The sequence below is a fragment of the Oreochromis niloticus genome, linkage group LG5 (genome assembly GCF_001858045.2).
Source record: "Oreochromis niloticus isolate F11D_XX linkage group LG5, O_niloticus_UMD_NMBU, whole genome shotgun sequence".
Classification (NCBI taxonomy): domain Eukaryota; kingdom Metazoa; phylum Chordata; class Actinopteri; order Cichliformes; family Cichlidae; genus Oreochromis; species Oreochromis niloticus.
The window spans coordinates 25014738-25042235 of NC_031970.2; the positions used below are offsets into that span (position 1 = coordinate 25014738).

Sequence of the window (27498 nt, forward strand, 5' to 3'; positions counted from 1 at the left end):
ACTGTTAACATAGGAGGAGGTCAAATAATCTTACCTTCTGTGAAACTTTATAGATGTCAGCAGTTCTACAATCAGCAGAAAATATATTGATCTTTTTACCTCTTTTTGTTGTCACAAAAGTTGGGTTTAAACATGTAGGACTTGCTATGGTCATACTTGACCCATCCATCGAGCCCAATCTCCTCCCTGTGTAAACATGGTGGCTCTGTGATAAAATAACCTTAGATTCACCTTTGGAAATAAAGCATTATAATTATAATACGAACAATACAGTGTGCTGTATCTACAGGTCTTAACTTGCTGAAAAGGCAGTCAGAGAGAGAACACCATCACTGAACCCAATAATCGGCTGTTCTCTGATATGTTCCTTCATACCGCAAAAGTGGTGGGTGATATAAAGAGTTTTTAAGATGTGGTTCTGAGTCTGTGTATCAAAGCTGATTTTGATAGAGATCTTGCTGAGGTATTACCTAATTTCATATCTGGCAGCTATGATTAGCTGTGACAGGCCAATATGTGCAAATTTGCTAATGTGCTAATAATAAAGAGTGGAAAATCAGTGTATTGTTAAATATCTTTTTTATGCAGTCACTGTGAGTGATTAGAGCGCATAATGCACTGACGACAGGACTTAAAAGCTTCCTCTTTTGCCCACGCTCCACCGCTCCCTTAAGCTTCTTGCTTGTAACCTGACAAAATGGTATTGTACAAACTGCAACCTCCTTGGCAGATGTAATAACGTGGTTGCACTAATGACCTATGGAAAGCAACTGTGGTAATAATCTTTATTTTTTTTTAGCTTATTTTTTCTATAAATCAGTCGCCCTCCCACACTTAAACCAGACCTCTAATGCATTTCTCATTTTCCGAACCATGAAGCACGATGATCATAAATAAGCCACGTATTTATTGGAACAAAGTGCACTTTAAGGGGAACCACATTTAAAATATGGTGCATATTTTGTTAGAGTGAGCCATTAATAGTATCTCTAAACCAACACCTGCATCTGAGAAGTGCAGGTGTTGGTTTGTGAAATTGCCAGATACAGAAGAGCTCACTGTGGAGCCAGATGGCACGCGTTAACACCCCAAAGGCTGCTTAGAACACCACTGAGAGAAGAATCAGCGACTGAAGGTGCTGTTGTTGGTGCACTGACTGCAAGTCACTGATGTGGTAATTGTCCTTCACTGCAAAATAATGTGTAATTTTTCCCTTTTCTACTTCCAGACTCACTGATTTGCTCAAAAGATGACCTAAACAAAGTGGAAAGATTGCAAAATGGATCTGGAAAAATACAAAAGCTTCTCTGTGTATTCAGTTTTTTTTGGGGTTTCATGTTTGAATAAGTATTAAATTTTGTAAAGAGACTGAAAGCTCATGTTAGTTTAGACGTTATTCATAGTCAGGAGTATTATCTTTACAGCAGAACAAAACTCTGGCTGGTGAAATCGTTAAGGCTCTCACCATTCCTCTCCTCTGAACTAAACTGTGCCTTGGAAACCACCAGTCAAAACAATCTGCTACAAAGTTCCCTGTGGTGTCATAAGAGCAACATAAAGAACTGCAGAGCTCAGGACGCTTCACATATCACATCCCCCTGCCCGCAAAACTGTCCCGTCAGGTGTTGGAAAAACTCGCCTCTTTGAATCTCCGATTTAATTCACTGCCGTCAATGATCTGTTTTACCATCGCAAATATTTCTGGATGGTTCCCAGCTGCTTCCTGATCTGTTCTCCTTCTTGATTTTGAGCTGCTAAGAAAAATATGTTAATGTAGGCACAGACCCCGAAGCCTTGGAGCAAGATTTCTCAAAGTGCTACAGTTTTATGACATTGTTTGTGTTGATTTTATAGTCACAGATTTTTCTGTATTAGTTCATTGTCACTGGCTCTAACCCATATTACACCACGTTCTCAGTGCCAAACAGCAGAGAGACAGCTGGCAACTGAACACCGGAAATAGTTGAGAAATTAGCACCAAAAACGCACACTTCTCCCTCCTGTATTTGGCCGAGGAGAGTGAATATTGAACTTGAGTCATTGGACTCCACTGTCAAAAACTTAAATAAATGACAATGTTGCATCAAGTGTGCAAGAAGTGTGATAACGGGGGCTTTTTGCTACTGTGTGAACAATGTGGAAACTAATGTTATCTCTAATTGTTATTTGTTGTTGCGGTGAAATGGCAATGCATTGGCGCAGGATGTTTTCTTGCTACTTCAGATAATATTTAAGCACTTGCTGTGTGGTATCTGACAGCTCAGACCACAGTTCATTGCACGCCAATGCTAATATGGTTAACTGAAACTAAACTAAAAATAAGATTAGATAGATAGATAGATATGAAATACCATTTTAGCTCAATTTTGAAAATGCAAAACGCTTAAACTACTTAAACAAATCAATAAACATGCCTCACTGATGAAGGTTTCATGGACGTCTCTTGCAAACTGAGTCATCTGCTTTCGAAAAAGTTCTGTGTTTTTATTGTAATACCTGTACTGAGTTTCAAAAATATTGCCTCTGGCCCTCCATACAATAATAAATAAAAAGACTAAAACTAATGCTGATAGTAATAAAAAAATAAACTAAAACTTAACATTTTCCAACAATAAAAATTAAAGTAAAAGAAGAAAATCCACTCTGGAATCTGAAATTAAACTGAATTAAAAACAAAATGAAATAAAAATATAAACTAATTAGAAAGCTCTGATGGGTACCTCAGAAGCTATGGGTTATTTAAATGCCAGTTTAACATAGCTGACTAAGTCATAGTGCCATGCCACGGTGCAAACAGCTTAAGGGCTTTGGCCCATTCAGAAAGCAGCACATCAGTAAGGTTAAATACTCACTGGGCCTTTAGTTCTGGCTTATGAATGACTTTCCAGTTCATCTGAAAGATCTTGGGGTAAGTTACAAATTCTGTCATATGTTCTTCTACTTGTTTCACAGCTCTTCCCTGTTTGTCTTGTCTTAACAGTGAGGGGATGCTTTGGAGAAGTAAATTAACCCCATATTTCATCGGAAAAAGCCAGAGATTGGTGGCAATGAATTAACCGGACTGTTAACAAAACATAAGCATCTCTGTCTTTATTTATCTTCTAGGTAAAAGACTGGCTGACTTGTGTGTCCATAGCTGTGCTGCAGGTTGTGTGTGTGAAGAGTACTTGCAGGATAGTGAATTGGGTAATTGTCTCACTGCCCACAATTCCCCATAAAGCCACTTTTCCTTAAATCTGTGTTAAACAGTTAAGGAAAAATCATGAATGTGCTCATGTGCCAGCCCCCTATAGTGACTAATAGAGTAATTATATATAAAGCTGATGGGAACCGCCCAGCTGTGTGAAGAGTCTGTTGCTAGGCACAGATATTAGCTTGGAATCCAGCACAGACTTGCATGGGTCTTGTGGTTTTGGCGAGATGACTGAGGAAGCCGTTAGTTACATTTACAGGCCTGCTTACAAGCAGGACTAAGACCTCCAGCCCTCTCATTACACACAGACACACACACATAAAACTGCACACAGATGCTGATTGTGCTGTCTTGTCCTTCCTTAAAGGGTCCCTTCTACATGTAGCACAGTAAGAACTTCTTCTGTTACTTATGGCAGCAATTACTTTTTACTGAGACACTTTCACAAATAGGAATGGCCATAAGCTTACAGTAATGAGCCTCAGCAAAATGGAGGGGAATGCATAATTTTCATAAAGTTTCTGTTAGTGAGCCTGGAAGCTTCAGCCAAAGAAATGAGTAACAGCACATTGCTCGAACAAATGCCAAATTTGAGTTTTAGTCTCAGCATATTTTATTTAATTATGTATTTATGTATTTATTTATTTTTAAGATGAATGCATCAGAAAAATGAGTGATCTAATAAATTTACTGCATTTATAAATGATCAGAGTCCTCAGAGTTGTCATATTACTGAAAGGTATTGTTTATAACTCGGGGTCCTGACGTTTTGTCACAATCCCTGCGCCTGTCTGAGACCCATGTTTGGGCAACTAGTAATGCAGTACAACTCAGATTAAACTTAGCAATTGTGGTTTTCCTGTTTATTTACCTAAACGATACTTTCATTATCGTCTTGACTAAACATTACGGGAGACAGTAGGTGGAATGGGGGTTGAGGTTGCTTTGTGTGAGTGGGTAAAGGTGTTAAATGTGAGGTTTAGGGTCCAGGTTGAATATGATATACGTGTGTTATGCGTGAGCAGAGTTTGACCTCTTATGGGAAGTGTATCAGACATTCCTCGTTTAACCTACGCAGCCTCATATGTGAAACACGTGCAACGTACCCAACACAGTATGGCCATGTGCAAACATGCAGACTGCTCTAGCACCGGTATCACACTTACACTTCATAAACGCACGAGGGCTTTTTTTTAATCTAAAAGAATCTAACTGTGATTCAAAATTGGGTGTCAAATGCAGATCTTAAGCATGTTCATGCCAGTCCACAAGTTCAAGCAGAGCAAGCGTCCAAGCAATGACAGCTGTGTCAAGCTTTAGATTTCTTAGCATGTTGAGACAATGTGCATAATGTTAGTCAGTGTGAAGGCTACCGCTGCACAGTGTCAGGATCAGCTTTCACAGTGTTGTTGCTTTAACGCGCGCCAGCTAGAAAGACTTAAACGACACTAACAGCAGCTTGATTAGCTGTCATTTCAGCCTGCTTAGAAACGCTCATTAGTCAGAATATGAGAAACCTGCTTTCATCTGTCTCCGTCTCATAAGACAGGCAATTCTTAGTAATCCTCCACAGTTTACAATGTAAACTGCACGTGTAGGAATGAAAAGCTCTTACTCGAAAGTAGAGTTTTAGTGCTTTAGAGGAAATAAAGCGCTATTAAAATACGCAGTATATGATAGACACTGATATTTAATTATTCGCTGGGTACTTCGTTTCTCTCAAAAAGTGCTGCGATCAATTATAGAGCACCAAAAGAAATTCACATAAAACCAAAACTAAGTGAAAAAGCAGGGATAAGACTGAACAAGATGCTTGAACCGCAGCTATGGAACATTGCTGCTTGTTTTTGTGAAAGCTGTCACTGGTTTATCTGAGGAATTTAAACACCCTCAGCTGTGAATTACACCTGATCAGACCCATGCGTCACAGGGTAAGTACTGTATAGCCACCTTGGCATCACCCACTGGTTTTGCGGAGAATCATTTTGAAACCTCCAATTCAGCAGATCAACCACTACTGTTTGTTTGTGTGTGTCTGTGTGTGTGTGTGTGTGTGTGTGTGTGTGTGTGTGTGTGTGTGTGTGCTTGAACTGTACATGGTAAATGGAATGATTCTTATATAGTGCTTATCTACTAGTACTCCACATGATATAGTACTCCACATGAGCACTCAAAGCCCTTTATACTGCATGCCTCATTCACACATTAATACATGCACTTTTTTCTATGCTCGATTACACGAGCACACTGCATGTCCACGCTGTAGCCACTTGTCAAGGCAGACGATAAACATTTTGTAGATATTAACAGAGTTAATAAATTGATCAAGACTTCTATATAACCCCGCTTCTCCTTCTACCACGGCACAATTGGCAAATTTCTGGTATCGAAGTCTCCAAAGATACATCGTATTTTAGAGTAATGCTCAAATATTCAAAGAAGTGACACAAACAAAATATTTTAGTCACATTTAAAGGAAAGTGTCGCTAACACATGACTTACTGATTCAGAATGGGAGTGAACACTGTGAGTTTAAGTCTGACTATGTTTGAACGCAACGTGATCTTTGATTTGGAAGTCTTAACTGCGCAGGAGGATCCTTTATTTTACGTCATACTTGGGAACCGCAATTTCTATTAATATTTTATGTACTATGATTCATAGGATAACATAAACCAGATCTGACCTCAATTTTGGGAAATTACTGTGTGACAGCAGCCAAAACATGTCATTTCATGATTTCATATACATTTTGAGATCATGAAATGCTTCATCGGGTGCTTTTGGACCCGCACTCACTGATGGTGCTCAGTGTGTTCTTAAACTTTTATTTCGCTTTTATCGCGACCAGAATGTGTCCTAACTAGCAATAAAAGACACTAAGTTTATCAATAATATAACAAGAATTTTTTTTTGTGTGCATTTAGGATCCAGCTGTTGAACAGCTGCTGGGACTTTATCCTATAGGGTAGACTGCACGCTTTACTGTTAAAGCGCTAAAGGAAGACACTTAGCACAGAGAGTGCAGCGTTTATGACCAAAATCCTTCTTTCATATTTCTATAAACATTACTTTGTTTCAATAACACTGTTTATTTATGAGTAATTAGAAAAATAATTTGTGTAAGCAGAAAATGATCTACGAGACGCCAGATTTGTCTTAGCATGAATCCTTTAAAGTCAAACACAGAGACTTCTATAAAACCCCAGTTTTATTATAAACTCTTGCCATTTGCCAAAAAAAGTCATAAAGCGAATGAGAGCTTTGGATTTTGAGTCGACTTTGAAAATAAGAGAGAGGGTGTGGCCTTCAGAGCTTAATATACAAACACGCTCTCCTAAGGGATTTCATATCTTCTTGCTGTTGCAGCAAAAAGAAAGTTGTCTGTAAATGTTTGGGAGAATATTAGTATTCCTCTCACTGGACTTCCTCTGGGAACATTTCTGGCTAAAACTAATATGCAACTCCATTAAACCAAATAGTTCAGTCATCCAAATCACTCTCTAGATGACAGAACAGACCGTTCTTGGAAAGTTCTCACATTATTATACACACCAAGTCATTTTGGGGCTGAGCCTGCTTCACTCTATCCATCTGCTAAGAAAACAGCTGCTGCAGCATGTGATACCTCTGGTAAGGAGTGCTGCTTAAAGATTTCCTACTGTAAAGACAAGGGTCTGGCATTATACACACCCCTCCAGAACCAGCAGGTTGAATTCAGCTGTGAAAAATTGAGAGCCCTAACATCCATTCACCTCTGTGCAGGCTCTGGCTGTACTTGAACACTGCAAGGCCAAGCAGTTACATTCCACAGGCCATGTGACTCAGTTTCCACATGCAAAACAAAACCACACAGTTTGATCCTCAAAGGCTGCTTAAGCTCTGATACACACAAGAAGAAATGATGCAGATGTATGGTGTCTAAACAGGTCAGTATTTAGATGGTGAGCATGCATCAGCACAGTTATGAAATTGTGGCAAATACAAGAATCACCATTTTAGACACAAGAGGTGATAATGAGTGAGGTGCTTCACAAACTGGTGCTGTAGGCGGCATGGAGGGAAGCCAGTTAAGTCAAAGGTAGCTTATTAAACATAAATCAAAATGCAAACATCAAAGTGGGGTGATGCCAGGTGAGCATTTCTTCATCACTTCTCTCTCTCTCTGCCCACTTCTCTTTCCCAGCACCCCCAACCGGATAGAGCAGATGACTGCCCCTCACCTAGTCTGACTCTCCCTGAGGTTTCTTCCTGTTAAAGGGGAGTTTTTCCTTACCACTGTCACCAAATTCTTGCTCATGGGTGGGTGGTGTTGCTGGTGGTAGGAGTGTTGTGTGATTGTTGGGGTTTTCTTTCTTTCTTTCTCTTTATTATAGGATTTTACCGTAAAACACAAATCACCTTATGACAACTGTTGTGTTGCACTGGTGCTATATAAGAAAAACTGAATCAAATGAAGTGGTTTTCCAACTCATTCTGTTCAAGTCAAATCTTTATTGCAGTCACGGTTTAAATGGTGATCAATTCACAGAATGTAGTCTCTTATTTCTGAAACTCTCTTTTCTGCAGCATTCTGTATCGATTTGTTGTTGTTGTTTTCATCAGTGCCTACAAAAAAGAAAAAAGAAAGTGGCTCTCTTGTGACTGTCCAACCAGTGAGGTGAAAGTTAAAAAGCTAAAGAATTATTGACCCTCATTATACTTAAAACATAGATGTCTTAGTTTGCTGCTATTTCTCTTTGTTGTGTTTCTTTCATCTGTTGCACTATTGCATAGTAGGTAGGGTATGAGTACACTGCCAACATTAAGCCTAGTTAACACGCAGATTTTTCCCTTTTTCATGGATGCCCACCTCTGTGTAGAGAACACTGCAGCCACAGACCAGTTTTGTCACATTTAGTGTGGGTCTAGGGCCAAACAGCAGCAAGAGAAATTTGTGGCGGGCTACCTCATTCAGAAAAAGCCTTTAATTTAATTTAGAATTTGTTCAGTTTAAACCCTGCATCAAACTGGCGATCTGTCCCGAGTGTACCCCACCTTTCACACTAAGAATGCTAGGATAGGCTCCAACCCAACCCCCACGCCAGCAACCACGAATTGGATGAGAGAGAGAAAATGGATGGGTGGATGTTCAGTGTAAACTTTTTGGTTATTGTGTTATTTCCATGATATATGAAACATTAAACAAATGTTGGACTGGTGCTGCTAATGAGCAGCTGTTTCCAATGATGTCATCCTCGAACGCTGCAAAAAGAAAAACTCGCTGACGTTGATTAGAGCTGAGTCACTAAAAAGCTCTCACATGTAAATGGTAGCAGAGCAGATGGGAGGGGAAAAAAAGAAAAAAATGACGTATTTGTTACACACACCCGTTTTGCTGCTTGCGACCTGTTTGTTAAAGTATACTCTCCTTCCTTTGCCGGGAACAGTCTGGTCCAGATGTTTGACCCGACGCTGTATCATAATCACTGACTGAGTGGGAGACAGGAGCGCGGCGGGAAAAGGAGGCATGTGTGTACATGTGTCTTAAAGACATATCCCCACATATGTTCACCTCATTATCGTTCAGCTGCAGCTCACTCTGCAGGAATGCAGGGTAGCAAACACATGTCCACCTCCAAACCCCCGGTGACATATTAGCTAAACACACACACATGCACACACACACACAGACCCTACTTCATGCCACCAGCCCCACTTCCTGAGAGCCCCATCACATCACCCTCCACTCCACAGTTGGACCTCGACAATCAGACTGCTTTCGTGTACTTAGACTAGAGGGGGAAGAAGAAAAAAAGAGCGTTCCTGGACATTTAACTGACACAGAAAAGATGCCATGGAGTCAGCGGAGAGATGCTTCTAATGAAAAGCACATGACTGGATCTGAGTGCAGTCATCTAAACAATGGCGGGGTGGGTGGGAGACAAAGAAGAGATGCAGTTACAGCTGGGCTTTCCCTCGCAGAGGTCCAGTGTTTGTTTATCAAAGACTTGAGATACAGAAACTAAGGCTTGTTGCAAACATGCAAATATGGCACGCAAACACGTCACGGTGCCCTGGTGTTTATGTATTTAGTTATTTCATTTTTCAGACCTACGCACTCATCATATAGTGTGACAAAAACAAAATAATAACAAACTGCACAACGGTTCAGACACATAAAAGAGCCGGTGGTCTACCAGAAGGAATTAAGATTAAATCTCTCTGGCTCCCAGCCAAGCTAAGGGGGGAAAAAAAGAACCACTGTGACCTTCAGAGGGAAAGAAGCCAGGGAACAAACCCAACAGGCAGGCTTGTCCACCAAAGGAGAGCGAGAGGGGGAGAGAGAGGGAAGGGAGGGCTAGGGACCAGAGGAACAGAGGAAGAGCAAGAGGGAGTGAGGGAGCGAGGGGTAGGAGAAGAGTGAGAGAGGCAGAGAGAAGAAAAGACACAAAACTTGTGACTTGACAAAAGAGGGCAGGTACCAGAGGCAGGTAAGACCCTTTATTTGTTGTTTCCACTGGGGGCTGTTTTTGATGGGACCTGATGAGTAAAGGTAAGAATGCAGACAGAGTTCTGTGCATGTGTGTGTATGTGTGTGTGTGTGAGTGTGAAACAGAGAAGCCAGGAGAAGCAGTGAGGGAAGTGTTTGTGGACAGAAGGGGAATCCTGGCACGGGCACAGCTGGGCCATGCTGCCGAGTTTCTATAGAAACAGTTTGTCATACAAAGTGGCACTCTGTCCTCCAGGGAGCTGCCACACGCTGTGACTCTGCTGCTTTTCTCTGCTACTGCACGCTCACCTTGATTTCATCTTTTTCCATTAGTGAGTACAGAGAGCTACCACTGCAGTGCAAGTGAAAATATGCAGACTAGAAGAGCTCTAGCTGTTGTTTAAAAAAAAAGAAATGCCATATTGCTCACTTTTGGCAATCAGATGGATCCCCAGGGGTTTTAAAGGCGGTGCACAATTACATTTTTGGCTTCTTCTGTGGTGAATTCAGATGGATGCAGTTCCTACATGGGTGTAAACCAACAGTTTAAAAAGCTGAAATGGAACGTTCTAGTTTAAAAACAAGCATGCACTGAAAAAAAAGTGCAATCACATGATGTGCTGACATAAGAAGGTTTGTGAAGTGTGTGAAGAATTTGAAAAGAAAAACAGCAGCTACTTTGGAGCTGGCTGATGGCGATGTGTACAAAGACGCGGGGATGACAGTTTCCAGATTTCTGATGCTCGTCCTTCTGCTCTCAGCTATGTTTACATTCTAACTACTGTCGTCTGGTTTCTTAATAAATTTATCATGTTTTATTAGAGCATTGAAGAGCACACTTAGTTGGAGTTTTTGTATTTCTAAATGTATGGAAAGAATCTGTAGATGTTAGAGCTTGGCATAAATTTTGTGATTATTGTGCTTAGTCACAGTCACGGGTCTTTTTTTAAAGATATCTGACTCAGATAAGTGAGGTCGACTGGGGATGATGTAACTTTTTGTCAGGGCTTTTTTTAAAAAGTGGTTTTATGAAACGCTAGTTTTTTTTCTTTCTTTCTTTCTTTTTTTGGTAAAGGAATGATGGGCTGTTCTGCCAAAAAAAGAAGGTTGGAAGGAGCCCATCATCAGTGATGAAAAGGGCGTTATGAAACTGAAAATTTTTGAGGATGAAATGCTTTAGATATAACCTAAAACTCACACTAGTTCTATGACTTTCTACTTTTCCTTTAACCAGATAATTCTAAACTTTAAATATATATATAAAGCAAACTGTTTAATAGCTGCACATAAACATATGATTAGTTGTCTGAAAAATATCAGCAGTAAAGTAAGAATGTGTTAGTTTTTAGTAATGTTTAACCTTTATCTCACCAGTGCTTGCATATATCTTTTTAACCTTGCAAACAGCCGTTGAGAACGTAATGCCACCACTTAGTAGGTCCACATGGTCTTCATCAAGTCCAGTAAGACAAAAGTATCTGATGTTTAAAATATGCAGATCCAGTTCAAAGTCACAGTAGATTGTGTTTGTTTTAAAGCTTTGCAACAGTTTGTGTCATGTACTAGCAGTGATCTCTGTCCTACAGTCCTAAGTATAGTTCTCATGCTGATAACGATCAGATTAACTCATTGAGGTCATAAATAACAAACTGGTGAATCAGCCATTGTGGACACCGAGTCTTTAATTGTTTGCCAAACTTCTGGTCGTAACAGCAGCACGACAGGAAGGAAATCTGGCTGTGGATTTAAACGAGGGGTTGCAAGGCTCTGAGAGGGAAAATGAAGGGCAGTGCCAGGGAATGCTGTCAGAGAAATGTTCAGATTTGTTATTTCAGGCATTTTAGATATGAGGCTCATTCCTGCCTGATGATTTATATCAAACTGAACAAAGGCAAAGAGAAAGAGCGCTGGAAACAAATGGTGGATCTGTGATGAGAGTTTATGTTTTTCCTAATCTTTGTGATACTTATTTACAGGGCTTTGCTGATAATATAGAGAATAACGATTTAGCCATAGTTACCATGGCCTGAAAAAGATCGTTTCACTTTGAAAAGTGAATTCGATTCACTGAAGGGTAAATACCTGCAATGGTAAGCCAAACAACAGCATGTATGTGTGTGTGTTTCAGTCTCAGTCTGACGTAATTTTGTTATCCACATACAGAACTCTGAAAAAGTATCCCTCTCCTTCCTGATTTATTAATGTTTTTGCATATTTGTCACATTTACATGTTTCAGATCATCAAACAGATTTTAATATCAAAATACAGTTTTTAAATGATGGCTTCTCTAATTAAGAGAAAAAAGTTATCCAAACCTACCTGGCCCTCTGTGAAAAAGTAAAAGGGGCAAAAGTTGCCCCTGATTCCATTATTATTACAGTATTACTTATTGATTCTGGGATCTCACTGGCTTTGTTTTGAGAGTCACCACCATCTCTAACCAGCATGTCAATATTACATTCATGCAAATGAATTGCATTGTGCCTGGTCAAATGTTTGTGCATGTTGTGGAGTTATTTCTCCCCCTTCTTCTCCCCCTTGTGGGTCATTACTCAAAAAAAGTAATTATTACAAATATTACACAGAACACTTTCATTAAAGGTAATGCAGTACAATACTTAATTACTTACTCTTTACATTGCTTTCCATAAAATGAGCTGAAAAGCATTGTGCATTTTGGCTAGCTTAGCGTTAGCATGCTGTCTGTACAGGAGCTTGCAAAAACCTGAAGCTGTGTTAGCAGCATAATGCAGATGTTTCTGTCTACTTTACCATCGTGCTCTCATCCTATTATGCAATAGAAATGAAAGTAAAGTCCATATCCACGCTTCAGACTGTGCCACTGTTTTCCTCCTCCTGCATGTGAACTTAAATCAGCTGATTGTTGTTTGAGTGCTACAACTGATAATCGTGATCCACAGGCAAGCGAACCAACAACTCCAGAAACTGAACTACTGGGAACTAGTTCTCTGCAAGAACTGGTTCTCGATTCCCTTCCCTAACCGACAACGATGCTCTTACGTTGCCGTGGAGTAATTTTAGCACACTCTTCTTTTCAGAATTGTTCCAGACACATTCGAGGGTCTAAATCTTGAGAGGTGGACCTTGTGGTGTGTTTTGGATTATTGTGCTGCTATATAACCTGAGTGAGCTTAAGCTTCAGGGCACAAACGGATAGCTGGACCTTCTTCAGGACTTTCTGGTAGAGAGCAGGAAAAGATGCCATGGATCATGGTTCCATTAACTACGGCAAGTCGTCCAGCAGCAAAGCAGTCCCAGACTATCACACTACCGCCACCATATTTGACTGGTGGTATGATGTACTTTTTGCTATGTTAGTTTTACACCAGATGCAACGAGTCTTGTTAGTCCACAGAATATTTTCCCAAGCCAGGTAGGTTTGGCTATTTTTTTGTTTTCCCTTAATAGATGCAATCATCATTTAAAAACTGCATTTTGCATTTACTCTGGATATTTGAGTCTAATGTTGAAATGTGTTTTATAAACTGAAACATGAAAGTGTGACAAATGGGGCGTGGGGTGCAAATACTTTTTCACAGCACTGTAGCTAAACCGATTTGCTCACAATTGTTATATATTCTTAAACCCTGTCAGTTACAGAACATGTACAAATCACCTCCCCTGTCCTGTCATGGTGAAATGCAAGCTCATAGGTGTGCCTAAGATGACTCCTTGTATGAGCAATGTGATGAAATATACAAAATGGAAATTCCTTCTTACAAGCAACTTTGGAAAATTCCTCATGCACACACAAAACAAATCTTCCTGGTGTGAAGCTTTAAACACACACCGATTATAAAATGCTGTAAACACATATTGAGTTCATGAGAGCTTCGTTCCAGTGCGCCTCCCTTTTGTTGACATATTTTAACCTTGCAGGCTTGCTTTCTCTACACAGCTCTCCCCTCTCGACCCATGCTTACAATAGTGCCTTTATCCCTAAACCTTTCATAAGCGCTCATTTCCTGTATCAGTATCTGCCCTACACTCTCTTGAATTTAATCAAATTAAGGAAGTATGGCTCCTCCTCAGACAATCCCACCTCTTCAAACACAGATTACTTTACGGAGCTACACATGTCCATCTTCCATTAGTTTAAACTGCAACAGAAGTGTGGGAGCAATTCTTAAGGTAGGCTGTGGGACAATCTTGGTATATAACATTAAATGTTTTCATAGAGTCAGGTGAGCATTGCTTCACGTAGGCTTTGGTAATGCTGTTTCACTCAGTTCAACCCTGAAAACACCTTCTTAAAACTGGTCGAACAGCAACCAGCTTGAAAGTGGAATCTTTCCAAAGAGAAATACAAACTAACGGATATTTTTAGTAAAATCAGAGATAAGATGAATGCCCGGGATTGCACGTAGCCTTGTAGGAAAAAAGGAGGGTTTGTACGCGGCTGAGTCATTACACCCACATGGAGAAAGAAGCACCAAAAGGACGTATTGTACTGAATTGAACTATTTATTTTTTCTTTTTGTTTTTTTGAAGCATCTTTCTCCCTTAACTTAATGCCTTTCACTGTGAATACTGCACAGTCGGTAGAAATCGCTACTTACACTTCATGCTTTTCCTAGGACAATGAAGGCTGGTGCGAGACTCCTGTCGGCACTGACTCTGCTCCTCCTACTGGGGGCAGTGTTCACACAGAGGCCTCGGCCAAAGAAGCCCACCAGGCGCCCAGCTACCCCCAGAAAGCCTCCTGCTCGTCTCCCAACTGTACCACCCCAGCCTGAGCCAAAGGAACCAACAGATTTCCCCCCACCCATCCTGGGCCCACCTTCCATCTTTCCTGACTGCCCCCGGGAGTGTTTTTGCGCCCCAAGCTACCCGAATGCGCTCAACTGCGAGAACCGGAACATTCGTGTAATCCCAGTGATTCCATCCAGGACTCACTACCTGTATCTCCAGAACAATTACATCTCCGAGATAACCTCGGAGCCCTTCCTCAACGCCTCTGAGGTCCGCTGGATCAATCTGGCAAACAACCGTATTCATCGGATAGATAAGCAGGTCAGGGAGTTCACCTCTATAAATGCTCAGGATTTAAAGAAATAGAATCACTTTACTACAGTTGCTTTGCATCTATCTCTCGCGCAGGTGTTTGAAAAGCTTCCATCACTTCTGTATCTCTACGCCCAACGAAACCAGCTTAATGAAGTCCCTTCAGGCCTCCCAGAAACTCTGGAACAGCTCCGCCTTAGTAGGAATCGTATTTCCAAGATCCCACCTGGGGCCTTCAACAACATGGGGAGCCTGACTATGCTCGATCTGTATCACAACCAGGTGAACCTCACTGTTACAACACTGTGCTATCTAGACATGTATGGAGCCTAACTAAATCTCTAGCATTTGTGGAGCAAATATGTGATGTCTTTTCTGTCAGCTGAGTGACAGTGGCCTGGGTAAGAACAGCTTTAAGGGCCTTACGAACCTGGTGCAGCTCAACCTGGCTCATAACACGCTGAGGAGGATGCCTACTAGTATACCAACCAGCCTCGTGCAGCTTTTCTTGGATAGGAACCGTATCGATGACATCCCAAAGCAAGTATACGGCGCACGCATTGTCCCAAAGTTGATTATTCCCACTGAGAATATTTGTTGTTGTCTTTTTTCAGAAACTTCTTTGACAACTATGTTCACCTGGCTTTTGTGAGGCTGAACTACAACCAGCTGAGTGATAAAGGAGTTCCCAAGAATGTGTTCAATGTCTCCAGCCTGCTAGACTTGCAACTGTCCCACAACCAGCTCGCTTCGATTCCTTTGTTCAACAGTCACCTGGAGCACCTGCATCTCGACCACAACACCATTGAGAGTAAGTAACCAGCAGACACGTCAGTCCCAGTGAGCGGTCATCACTGTGCTTTTGAAGCAAGGCCTCCACATCAGGGAGCATAACCACAGTTTGTCTCAACGTGGGCTGAATGTGGTCTTAGCGTTGTCCGTGTCTCCCTGTTTCTGTTTGGATCTGGTGGATCTGGTCGTGTGGCAACTGAACAAATAATATAAGATAAGAGATAAGATAAGATAAAACTTTATTAATCCCTCGGGTGGGTTCCTCTGGGAAATTCGGTTTCCAAAAGCACAGCACCAACAGGAGTTACAGAACATGAGCAGAATATTATATATATATACACATATATAAATACAGAGACATATATAAATAAAATATACGAAAGGGATAAATAGAATAAATAGGAATAAGAATACAAGGGAATTGCACATTTCAAGTATTGAAGTCTATTGCACCATTGACTATTAACAAAAAGTATTGCACAGTGAAGTGAAGAGGCACTACAGCTTAGTTGTTCCCCCCTCCTTTGTCCTCCTGTTTCCCCTCCCTATCCCCTCCAGAGAGGAGTTAAACAGTTTGATGGCGTGTGGGACAAAGGAGGTTTTAAGTCTGTTGGTTCTTGTCTTTGGGAGAAGCAACCTATATGTCGTTGATTTAAACCCCTCTTTTTAACCTATGTATTAACCGCTGTAAATTGTCTTGGTTAGTTATACCCGATTGTCTTGTGTCCTATGCCGACTTTAATGAAGACAGATTAGTGTAGTCTGTTGACACTACAGCTGTAATTTGATCAGCGTGCAACACAAACCAAAAGTATTTTTTCAGATATTCTGTTATACCTGTTTCTGCGCCACGATTACAAAACAACTTTGGCTTCTGGCCATTTTTTTTTCAACTTCCACTGACGTTAATCATCATGACGAGATGTATTTTATTTTTTTATCTCCTCTTGTTCCAATGTATTTGAATTTATTTTAAAAATATGTTTCTTAGTTATTTTGATGCAATAATTTAAGGGCTTACACAATGCAATCTTCTTCCACACCGTTGGAGAGAAGACGTTAAAAATACTGAATTAGCTGCTGGGTTTTGTTTTGTTTTGGGGGTTTTAACTACACAGTTAGAAATGTATTAATATTGGTGGACTCAGTAACACTTAATCATATTTTCAACATGAAACACTTACTTTTCTGAAGCATGTGTTGCATTACAGAGAAATCAGATGTGATCCGATTTAAAATACTTACTTGTGTTTTCCAATAAAGTATAATCAATTTTACAGTTGAGCTCTGTTTAAAGGTGAGTTTGTTTTTTTCTCAAATATACCCACTTCAGTAGCATTTAAACACACTGATATTTCTGTCTTTTTTGTATCCTTTGTTTTATTCCTAAAAACATTTCTCATGCTATTTTCTAAGTTAAAACATCATAAAAAATAAAGATTTCTTCTGAAAATTTATGCTAAGCACTTCATGTTTAAATAAATAATTCAGATCATGCATAATATTTAAGATAATTATCTTCTCAGGCTATTATCAGGCTATACCCCGCTCTTCCTGTATATAAATTGCTATAATGAAATAAATTATACAATAAACAAACAAAACTGTCAAATCTAAAATAGCATATTTTCTTATTTATATGCACATGTGTGAGCACTTGAACAGTAGATCTTAATGACTGTGTATTTTCCCGACAGGCATCAATGGCACCCAGATCTGCCCATACAGCGTGCAAGCTGACCCGAGTGATATGAGCCAGGTTCCCAAGCTAAGGTATTTCACATTATGTCATAATGCGTGTCTCAGCACTAACCTAAAGAATGAACTCGTCTGAGCTGCACCTGTGACCTGTGTGTTAACAGGAAGTAAACAGGAACAAAAGAATTTTGTCCGGAAATGCCAGGTTCAAAGAGCGAAAATCCCAATGACATATTAGATAACTGTTCTGTTGTTTTTAGGTATCTGCGTTTGGATGGAAACCACCTGAACCCTCCCATCCCTCTGGATGTCATCATGTGCTTCAGGCTCCTTCACTCTATTGTCATTTAGGAAAATGGGGGCTTGCACATGCAGTACTGTGCAAAAATCTTGAGCTGTGCGCCATTTCTTTATATTTTGTTATTAAAGTGTGAAAAATGTGCTTTCTTGTCATTTCTTTAAGTGGTCTCCAGAAATTGTTCGCCGGGCTTCTTAAAGGACATTCAAAGCTCTTCATTGAATGTTGGCATCTTTTTGTTCTGTTCTCTATCAAGATGATTCCATACTGCTTCAGTAATGTTGAGGTCTGGGATCTGGAGAGGCCAGTCCATGACTGACAGTGTTTAATTGTGTGTTTTTCTATCCTGGTATCTTTTACTGCTTTGTCAGTGTGTTTGGGATCTTTGTCATACTGAAAGTTGAAGCTTCTGCTAATCAGATACTTTGCAGATGGTACCACATGGTGGATCAAAATCTGACTGTACATTTCTGCATTATTGATGTCAATTGATTTGACAAGATCCCCAACACCACTCGCTGAAATGTAGCCACAAACCATGACAGGGCCTCTGCCATGTTTGTCTGCAGACACACACTGTGCTACATCTTTCTTGACCTCCTCTGTACATATTGACCATAATTTGAACTAAAAAATTCAAATTTTTGGTTCAAAGAAGACCTGTTGGGACTGATATTTGCTCCCATTCTTGTGTAATTTGACATACCTTAACCTTTTCTCCATTTTACTTAATTAAGAATGGCTTCTTAACAGCCGCTCTTCCATTTCTGATGAGGCTTCAGTGAACAGTAAATGAACTGAAGGGTCAGATGCATCTCTCGGGTCATGTTTCAGATCTTTGCTGGATTATTTGACCTATTTCTTCTGAATATAACTTTCAGAAAAACTTTTAAAAGATTTTAATTTCTTGGAGAACTGTTGCTCACTACTATAAAGAATTACAAGAAAGTCTGGCTCCAAAACAACAAGAAATGAGGGGTGGCTCAAGACTTTTACACAGTACTACTGACACACACACACACACACACACACACACACACACATATCCATGAAAACATAGACTCTGTGCTAAGTGCATTTCATTGTAAAGTATGGTGTTAACCCAGCAGTAGACGCTGTGTTACTGTAATACTGAAAGAGGGACTGCAAATAACTGCAAAACTTGGATGGTTCAAGCTCTTTTAATTGTGATGACAAATTTAACTATTGCCATTTTTTGGACAGTCCCAACATTACACTACAAATCAGCATAAAATGTGGCTATGCTGACATTTAGAGTTAGGCTTCTGTAGTAGTTGCAGTTTATCAGTGTTTTTTGTTTACAAAACTTCATGTAAAGAAAAAAAGTGAAAAATATAGCTTGAGCAACGTCTGAAAACACGGGGACATTTACAGACATGCTACAGACATAAACGGTAGTTAGGTTAACAAGAATAGGTCAACAGAGTGGGGCAGCAGTCAGAGGCAACGAATAACTACGCAGTGGAAGTTAAAAGAGATAACCAGCTTTAAATAACTAGCTCCATGTAGTTAAAACTGTTTCAAATGTGCCTGTGATTTTCAAGATACTCTTTGTAAAAATGTCATTTTATTCTTGTTATCCCTAATCTTTTGTATATTATTCTTCTGTATAAAGAAGCTTTGTACAAACAATGGAAAATAAAAGTTCTCCTTGATCATCTGATAATGCTTGATGTTTGAAATAAAAAGTGTAGTTTTCTTCCTCATTTCGCTTTTCTAATATGCTTCACCGCTCTCTCAGCTTAGTCGACACCAACCCAACCTGTTTCACAATAAAATGAGCCTTTGGATAAAAGCAACATGTCAGTAACTGACCAGCTATAAAAGGAACATTCCAAAGAAGCTAGAGGTAAGGGTGTCGCCTATCTGTAAAAGGCTATGTGCAAAAACCATAAAAGACGGATGTAGCACCATAACGTCAAGGTCAGCATTTTGGCCAATGCCATGTTGGTTGTTTGGAGACTGAATGACTCCCCTAAATCTGCTGGCACTTATACCTAAACAGACAGATGTGTTTACCATACCATAAAACAGTAAAAGAAGGTACGACCTCTCTCATGACCTTAGGATACGTATATGCCAGAGCACTCTGGGAGGCGGTCTTTGCAGACTGCTAAGGATCAGACATCCTATCACTATGCAATCGATTATATACCTCTAAGCATATATGATTATATATTTCTAAGCATAAATGACAGTCCAACAATATAAACCTAACAGAGGTCTATTCCAGTGACTTGAATTAGCAGAGGTGAGGTCTAGTAGATGCTAAAGGACCACAGCTACTTGTGCTGGGACACCTGTCAATGAACCCACCCAAGGCCTCGACTCAATAATCCAGGTGGATATTTATATACATTTCTTTTTCTACCAGGTCTTAAAAATGCCTTTTTTCAATGCTTTAAAGTTTGGCTTTTTATCATCATGACTTCCTCTCACAGCTAACTTCAAGTGGCAGGAACCACAGGTTTGTGCACTTCCTCGCTGGCTTCATTTTAAACTCATATATACATGGCTATTTGAGAATAATAATTTCTAAATGTAAAATTTCAGAGAATCTGAAGATTTGTTTCTCAGGGTGACATAATAAAAAGTCAGACTATCCAGACAAGAGACAAGAACCTAGTAGTGTAAATCACTGAATGGCCTCACCGTTACTGAACACAGTTTGACGCTTGAGTCACAAATACAAGTTAAAGCTGCAACATTCAAAGAAAAAATCCTATGAAAACAAGATCCAGAAATGGTGCCACCTCCTGTGAGCCTGAGCTCATCGAAAAGACAGCATTTATACAAGCTCACATTAATGCTGAACAGTATACACAGGTACTGTAGTAACATGTGCTAGCATCCAGAAAACATTTTTTCATAAGAGGCCCTTGTTTATTTAGCAAGGCAGCAGTTAACCACATGCTAAACGAGTTAGGACAACATGACTTTTCAAAAAAAAGAAGTTTGCGTGCTGAACTAGCGTGCAGGGCCGGGCTCTACCACCAACTGGAAACATTTGGTGCATTGTGAAATGACAAATATGACAACCAAACTTTTCAGAAAGAACTGGAACACCATCACAATAGCATCAGCAAACTGCTTTGGTTCATTCTTCATAAAAAAACAAAATTCATTCCATTTAGTTTCACTTCACTGTTTTTTTTGCCTGATGCGCCCCACCGGCAGTACCTTTGTGTCCTACCAGTGGGGCCTTCCCCGCAGTTTGAGAACCACTGGTGTAGAGTTTCCATGTTAACCCTATGGTCTGGGTGGTGTTTTTGTGGGTGCTCTGATTTCCACCCACAGTCCAAAGATATGCATGTTTGTTTAAATCGCAAGTGAATTAAAGGATTTTTCATTCTGTTTATTGACTGTGACAGTTTAACATGTAATAAAGCGGAAGTGACTAAAGGCTGCAAAATTGCACAACACAGCGCAAACAGAAGTAACCATGTGCACGTAAGAATGACTGGATTAAGCCAAACTCTCATAAGATACATCATAAGAAAATATTTAATATCCACTTTGTTTCTAAAATGCTTGATGATTTTACCTTTTAAGATGTCTAAAAACGATTTCAATGAAACATGCTGACATTTCAACTTGTTTCAAAGAGTAACAGTTGAAAAAGGGTTGAGAGAAACTGACAGTGGCTACGCTGGCAATTTTGTCAATTTTTTGTGTTATTTTATTCGGTCAGTGCCGGTTTCAGTGTAAGAAAAAAGTCACTTTGTTCCCGAGGCTCTGTATTAAAGAGGTAGTACTGCATGACTGCAACTCTGGTGGAATTGAGAATACAATAGAAAAGCATTAGAGGCTTTTTAACTGTCTCTAATTGACTTCATTTACAGGTTATTCCTACTTTCATTGGGTTTTTCTGCTTCCTACCGCTGCAAGCGAAGTTTTAGAAGACGCCAACCAGACCTGGCGAGCAGGTCTGGTTGGTGTTTCCAATCAGGACTTGTTGACTGAAGTGATGTCAGAATGCCCTTCGAGTAAAAAGACAAAAGCCGATGAGAGGCTTTATTTCCAGTACACACCCACAGTGTTATGCAACATTTGGAAGTAGATATACCAATCAATCTGAAATCTAAAAGAGACAAGAAATAAAATGATATTGCCACAAAACACTTTCTTTTACAATTAATCACATTAAAACAACACAGACTTTAAAAGGTCATAAGGCAATTGATGCAGGGAGTGACTTCTTAATGCGGAAGCTGCAGCGGCTTCAGTTTTAATGATGAAACTCTAATCTAGCAACAATGATTACTCATCCATTATTTACATCACGCATCACTGAGAGTGAAAGTTTTTCTTCACAATGACAGCACTACTCACCAAAGAGGAGGAAATCAGCAGTAATTCCTTTTTCCATTATTCCAATCAGAGACTGAAACATCACCGGGAGTTCCTTTAATTGCACCGGACTTCCTCCTCCTGTAAACCCATTCACATGCATGCACCTGTGCAGTCCCATGCATGTTTAACCTGTTCGATACCTGGTAAAAAAAAATCCCCTTACTCCACACTATAAGAGGACACAGGATGGAGGCACAGAGACACAGCTTCACCAGAACTCTCCCTCTGAGTGACACGCGCACAGGTGAGTCTGAATACAGGTGATGCTTCTCTAGGCAATGATCATGGTAGCTGATGGACTTGACATAGTGTTTCCTTTATTCTGGATATTGGTAGTTTATAAACAGTTTTTTTAAATGATCCAATATCCATTTATATATCTATAAATGCTCATAAAGTATTTTTTAATTTGTGGATTTGAAGTTTTTTATCTGTTTTGATGATCTGAGGAAACTGTGATGAACCTTTTTCCTAAATTAATCAACAATTTTACATAATACACAATTCTTACAAACCGAAACGCTTCTGTTAGTTTTCTCACCAGATCGCCATCATCAGGATGAAGATGCTTCTCAGCTGCTCTGCTTCCTTCCTCCTCCTCCTGCTGCTCAGCTGTCTGACTGAACCTGCGGAGAGCCGAACTCTGCATCTGGACAGCTGCTCTGTCAGTGTTCACACACACGAGCTGCGCAAATACTACGCACACATACGATCAAACGCGGTGAGTTCAGCGAGCAGTCGTGCAATCGAAACCTCTGGCAAGAACTTGCACAAGTGTAACGTCAGATTAAACTGGCAGAAAGTCATTGTAACTGGATCCTGTGTTTTTCTTTTCTTTTGTGATAGATTTCGGAAGACAACGAGATCGGAATGAAACTTCTGGATAGATCACTGATGAAAAACGTTCAGGTGAGCTCTCGCGTTGTGTTGCCACTGAGTCATGATGATTTGCCTTTTATATTTACTTTTGCTTCCCTTTTTTTTTGGCAAGTGTCTTCCACATATTAAGTCTCTATCACCAGTATATTGGCTCTGAAAATAGGTTGTGAAAGGTGCTAGAATCTGACTTTCGCCATGTCCCCCTCAGGATGGTCAGACATGCTGTTTCCTGCGTCTTGTGCTGCGTTTCTATGTTGAGAGAGTGTTCAGCAACTATGCCTCATCTGAGCCAGAGCAACAACGCTGCTCCAGCGCTCTGGCCAATGCTTTCGTGAGCATCAGAAGAGACATCCATAAATGTGTAAGTTTGCTCTCCAGTCTCAAAATGTGCTTTTTTTTAATGAAAAGCTGTCATAGATTGTTATGATAATTGTGCTTTTCTGTGTATAGCACTGCCAATGTGGAGAAGAAACCCAGAGAACAATTGATTCAGTGCATGCTGAGTTTATCAAGGTAAGACACACAATAAAATCTAAAATGACTTCCTGTCCTAGATGCTCAGTAATAAGCCCCAAGATCAGTTGTTGTAATTTTCCTAATATAACCTAGTTAGTTAGGAAAAAGCTGTGATCTGTGAAACTTTGTTGTATGTCAATAATATCTTTAATAATGTTACTTTTTGTTTTGGATTTCAACAAGAAACAAACACAAAAGGGTTACTGTTCAGAAACACAGCACACAGAGAAAATACCTAAAACTGCAATGATTTCTAAGTCTTGTAAACTAATTTTTATTCACAGTAGATTCTCTGAGTCTTTTGATGATATTATTTACTGCAGATGACGAGATAATCAAAGCAGTTTTACTTTATTCTGAAATTATTCAACAATTAGCTGATGTTTTTGCAGATAGTTGAATCTTTGTCTATCTTTACGTATGAGAAACTCTGCCTCTCTAAGAGGCCCTTTTTATACCCAGTCACGTTACTGAAATGCTGCCAATAAATTGAATTAGTTGCAAAATGTTCCTGTATTGACTTTCTCAGCCTTTTGTTGCCCCTGTCTCGACTTTTTCGACGTGTGTTGTCACCTTCAGATTCAAAATCAGTTAATTTTTTCTCAGTTTAAACGTTTGATATTATTTCTATGTTTATATGATAATCGTATCACCTTGCACGTGTTGTATTTTTTTAGATTTATTTATTTTCTTATCTAACCCTTTTTTCCATTTTTCCCTTGTTCCTCTTTCTGCTGAGCAGCTACAAGCAAACAGGGCAGCACAGAAGGCAGTGGGTGAACTGGGCACTGTGCTGGAGTGGCTGGAAGCACTGGGACCCAAAACTCAAAGAAATTGAGCTGCTCTTTACAAATGTGCTAATTTAAGTTTTGTGACATGTTGCATTTCTATTTTTTCACTTGAAAGAACTTGTATCCACTAATGTGGACTGAACTTGTTTGCTATATTTATAACTAAACAAAAACAGACATGTATACTTCTGAGGAAGCTGTTACTGTAAGATTGTTTACTAGACTTAAATGTTTGTTTTTATATTTGTAAATACTTTAATTTAAAAATCAATAAAAAAAAAATACAACTGTACTGTGTGCTCTCTGAGAGTTTCCTGTCAACAGCTGATGTCTGCTCTTCATTACCATCTAGTGGCCATCAGTGAAAATGCAGTTTTCTGAAACTGTCCTAATACCAGATTAGGAGCCTGCTCGTGTGTCTGCTTCTGTGCTTTCTGAAATTGTCTCAAATCAGTATTCATGGTGTAGCCCACATTTTATCACAGTCTAGTATTCTGCTTCGCGCAAACGCTGACAGTATCTGGGAACATGTGGACAAATTGCTTTAGTCTGTTGTCAGGACTGACATCAGTCCAAAGGCAGATATTTGGGATTTAGTGTTAAAGGGGATCTTTTAAAGTCCAGACACGATAAAGTTATGGCTGGAAGTCATGGTGATGCTTCCTCTAATATATAATCTATATTTGAAAGAAGAGAAGAGAAGAGAAGAGAAGAGAAGAGAAGAGAAGAAGAGAAGAAGAGAGAATGTGTTTCACTTACTGTTATCAGATCAAATCCATTTAATCTGATGTGTCTTTTTTATGTGCAGCAGATGTACAGCTAGTAGATAACTTGATCTGGCGGGCTGCTCTGCCTTCTCAGCTTCTTAATGCGTGGTTTGTTTTATGCCTGTAATACTGTATGACTGGGCCTATTAGTTCCAATAAATCACCTGAGAACAAATCAGCCTGTCACGTCTGCAAAAAGAATTAATTGAGGGACATTATCTGAGTAAGCTTTAAGGGACATGTTGAGTCGGCTTTGATCCTACTGCTTGAACTAAGACTTCACAAATCTAAGAAACACAATGACAACATTCAACAATTTGACTAAACAGGACACACATGCTTTCATGATTAAGAGTGGATGTGTAGCAAGCCCTCTGGCTCTGTCTGAACAGACATCTGATTACTAGCTGCTTGAATACATGCCAATACTGTGAATGTTGTGTCAAATATTACAAAGGAAATTGCTTCCTCTGATTATTAATCACTGCAGCAGCAGAAGCAACAGACGTGTGACAGAGTATACATGTAATCATGTCTTACACAAGAACAATAACGCCTCACAAAGTATGATAAAAAGAAGCACAGAGGAAAAAAACTAACACCTACTTACTGCAATTCTCATGTTCTGTGAATCCATAAAGCTGCTGGCATTTTTTTTTTCACTTTGCTGATAAAGGTTAAATTGGAGTAAAAGTGAAACCTAAGTTATGAAGTTCTAGCTAAAATGTTGTGCTATCTTTCTTCGAAACTTGTGGCCAATTTATTTTCCTCTTCTGGTGTCACAATCTGCTGAAAAATGAAAATGAGATAAGTAGTAAACCTGATGTGTGGGATCATATTGTACAGATCTTTTACTTAGGCATGAATCCGTGTGCTTAGTTTCAGAAAATGTGAGCCAAGTAACGGATATATAAGCGATTGGATTGTTGACACTTACAGCTCTACTTACAACAATGTATAAGAACATTTTATTAATATCCACTGTAAATAAACTATTCTTAAGGAGGGGAAACAGGCTGAGTTATGCCAAATTACACAAGAACTGGACTGAAGATTAGCGCCAACAGTGCTTCTCACGAACTGATTAATCTAATTGTGAGATTTGATTTCAGCCAGCTGTGCTGCGTATCTTGTCAAAATTGATGGAATTATGAAAGCGGGAAAGTTTGATCAGGTTTTGATCCCATTTAGAAACCATCTGACTCACACTGGCTTCGATTTTCAGCATGAAATTGATACCAAACACACAATGGAACACTGTCAGGCATGGATTGGCCTCCCCACAGCTCAGACCGCAATGATATTGGAGAAGTGTGGGATCATCTCGATAGAGGGAACAGAATAAAAGGCAACATCCAATGAAGAGCTTTAATCCTACTCCAACAACGTGGTGGTTCATCACTAACATCATATAGACACAAATATCCACAATCCTGATTACTTATTAGGACTCGCTCACCTCCTCCAGTATCGTTTGGCCCACAGCCCACAGTTAAAATTGAATCTAATAGAACAAAATATTAATATTACCAATAAGTCACCACATCAAACAAACCCAAGACAATCTCATCAGTATTCAAAAATGATTTAGGTACATGAATTTGCTTTCTGGCCCTACTCCTCAACAGACTATGTAATAACCTTTATCCACACCTAACAGTACAGATGTATAACTTACACAGCATATAAATATTTACAGGGTTCTCAGCAACCACAGAGAGGAGTTTGCGGATGGCCAAAGAAACTCTCACCCTCTGTTCCTAGAAAGCTTTCTCGAAACAGTTTTCAGAATGCAAATGCTTTTCCTCAAAGTCGTTTCTCATTTGATTCATCAGCACCCTTCTACGTCTCTCTCACTCTGTTCCTTTTTTTTCTTGCTCTCCGGGTCATGAGTGACTAACACCTTGGAGGACCAGATCAAAAAAAAAGTTTGACGGATATTACAGACGGATGTGCCACGATTTATGCCAACAGTTCCGATCACTAATTCCAAGCACGGTGAAGGTATTATTTGACTTGATCAAACTAATTGTGACTGGTTGCAAAGAGTCAGGATCAAATGTTCCAATCTAAAACATGTCATACTCAAACATGTCTCCTAACAGGCCGCTAGTGCTTTTGCAATCACCATTCTTCACCATTTAGGGAAATGCTGGTTTCCGTTCAATTCTGTTTCCTTGGAAGTATTACAAAAGCTCTGGAAGACCCTCAGTGGTGGGCGGCGTGGGCCACTATTTCACTAGCAAGCACCCTCGTTAGGGTGTGGAGGTGACTTAAAGCTGCGTATAACAATCGAGGCAGATACGAAAATTTGACAAATAGAGAACGAGGAAAGTGATGACTTAGAAACCTCCCCTTGCCGAGACAGAACGTACACAGGACTGCAAACAGCTACTGACATTCATCACACTTCAGTACAGAGCTACAGCAGTGGACTCATTCAGTTGGATATATATTATATCAGCATCATCTGGTTTCAGGCACTGTGCTAAAAATCGCTGATGGCAGATTCTCAGCACTTGACAGCACTCGTGTGTGACAGCATTAGAAACTTTTGAAGGGGTGAAGGGTTCAGACCAAAACTTACAAAGAGACATCTGAAATATGCAGAACAGGCAGATGCAAGATAAGATTTGCTCTCTTTTTATTTTTTCAGTAAAGCAAAGTGTGAAGAGGAAAGATTTGGCACGGT

General features: G+C 39.8%; 2 protein-coding genes across 4 annotated transcripts; both read left to right on the top strand.

The window, feature by feature from the left end:
- Nucleotides 1-9539: 9539 nt before the first annotated feature.
- prelp (proline/arginine-rich end leucine-rich repeat protein) lies at nt 9540-19163 on the top strand. Of its 3 annotated transcripts, none has more exons than XM_005469378.4 (7): nt 9540-9666; nt 14265-14700; nt 14788-14973; nt 15074-15231; nt 15306-15502; nt 17181-17256; nt 17442-19163. In XM_005469378.4, the coding sequence occupies exons 2-7, from the start codon at nt 14269-14271 to the stop codon at nt 17530-17532; spliced, it is 1140 nt and encodes a 379-aa protein (XP_005469435.1). In that variant the 5' UTR covers nt 9540-9666; nt 14265-14268; the 3' UTR covers nt 17533-19163. The 3 variants fall into 3 exon arrangements, with proteins under 3 accessions (XP_005469435.1, XP_019214345.1, XP_019214346.1); XM_019358800.2 differs by having other exon boundaries at nt 9540-9662; XM_019358801.2 differs by lacking the exon at nt 9540-9666 and adding an exon at nt 13123-13818.
- A 2593-nt stretch (nt 19164-21756) lies between these two features.
- On the top strand, nt 21757-24278 carry il19l (interleukin 19 like). Its single transcript, XM_005469377.4, has 6 exons — nt 21757-22097; nt 22386-22574; nt 22700-22762; nt 22941-23093; nt 23183-23245; nt 23991-24278. Exons 2-6 carry the CDS (start codon nt 22413-22415, stop codon nt 24084-24086), a joined length of 537 nt encoding a protein of 178 aa, XP_005469434.1. The 5' UTR covers nt 21757-22097; nt 22386-22412; the 3' UTR covers nt 24087-24278.
- The last annotated feature ends 3220 nt before the right edge of the window (nt 24279-27498 follow it).

Coding starts and splice junctions, on each gene's coding strand:
- prelp (XM_005469378.4), top strand. CDS start 14,269: ATGAAGGCTGGTGCGAGACTCCTGTCGGCACTGACTCTGCTCCTCCTA. Junction 15,503..17,180: donor CGACCACAACACCATTGAGA/GTAAGTAACCAG, acceptor TTTTCCCGACAG/GCATCAATGGCACCCAGATC. Junction 17,257..17,441: donor AGCCAGGTTCCCAAGCTAAG/GTATTTCACATT, acceptor TGTTGTTTTTAG/GTATCTGCGTTTGGATGGAA.
- il19l (XM_005469377.4), top strand. CDS start 22,413: ATGAAGATGCTTCTCAGCTGCTCTGCTTCCTTCCTCCTCCTCCTGCTG. Junction 22,575..22,699: donor CACACATACGATCAAACGCG/GTGAGTTCAGCG, acceptor CTTTTGTGATAG/ATTTCGGAAGACAACGAGAT. Junction 23,094..23,182: donor GAAGAGACATCCATAAATGT/GTAAGTTTGCTC, acceptor TTCTGTGTATAG/CACTGCCAATGTGGAGAAGA.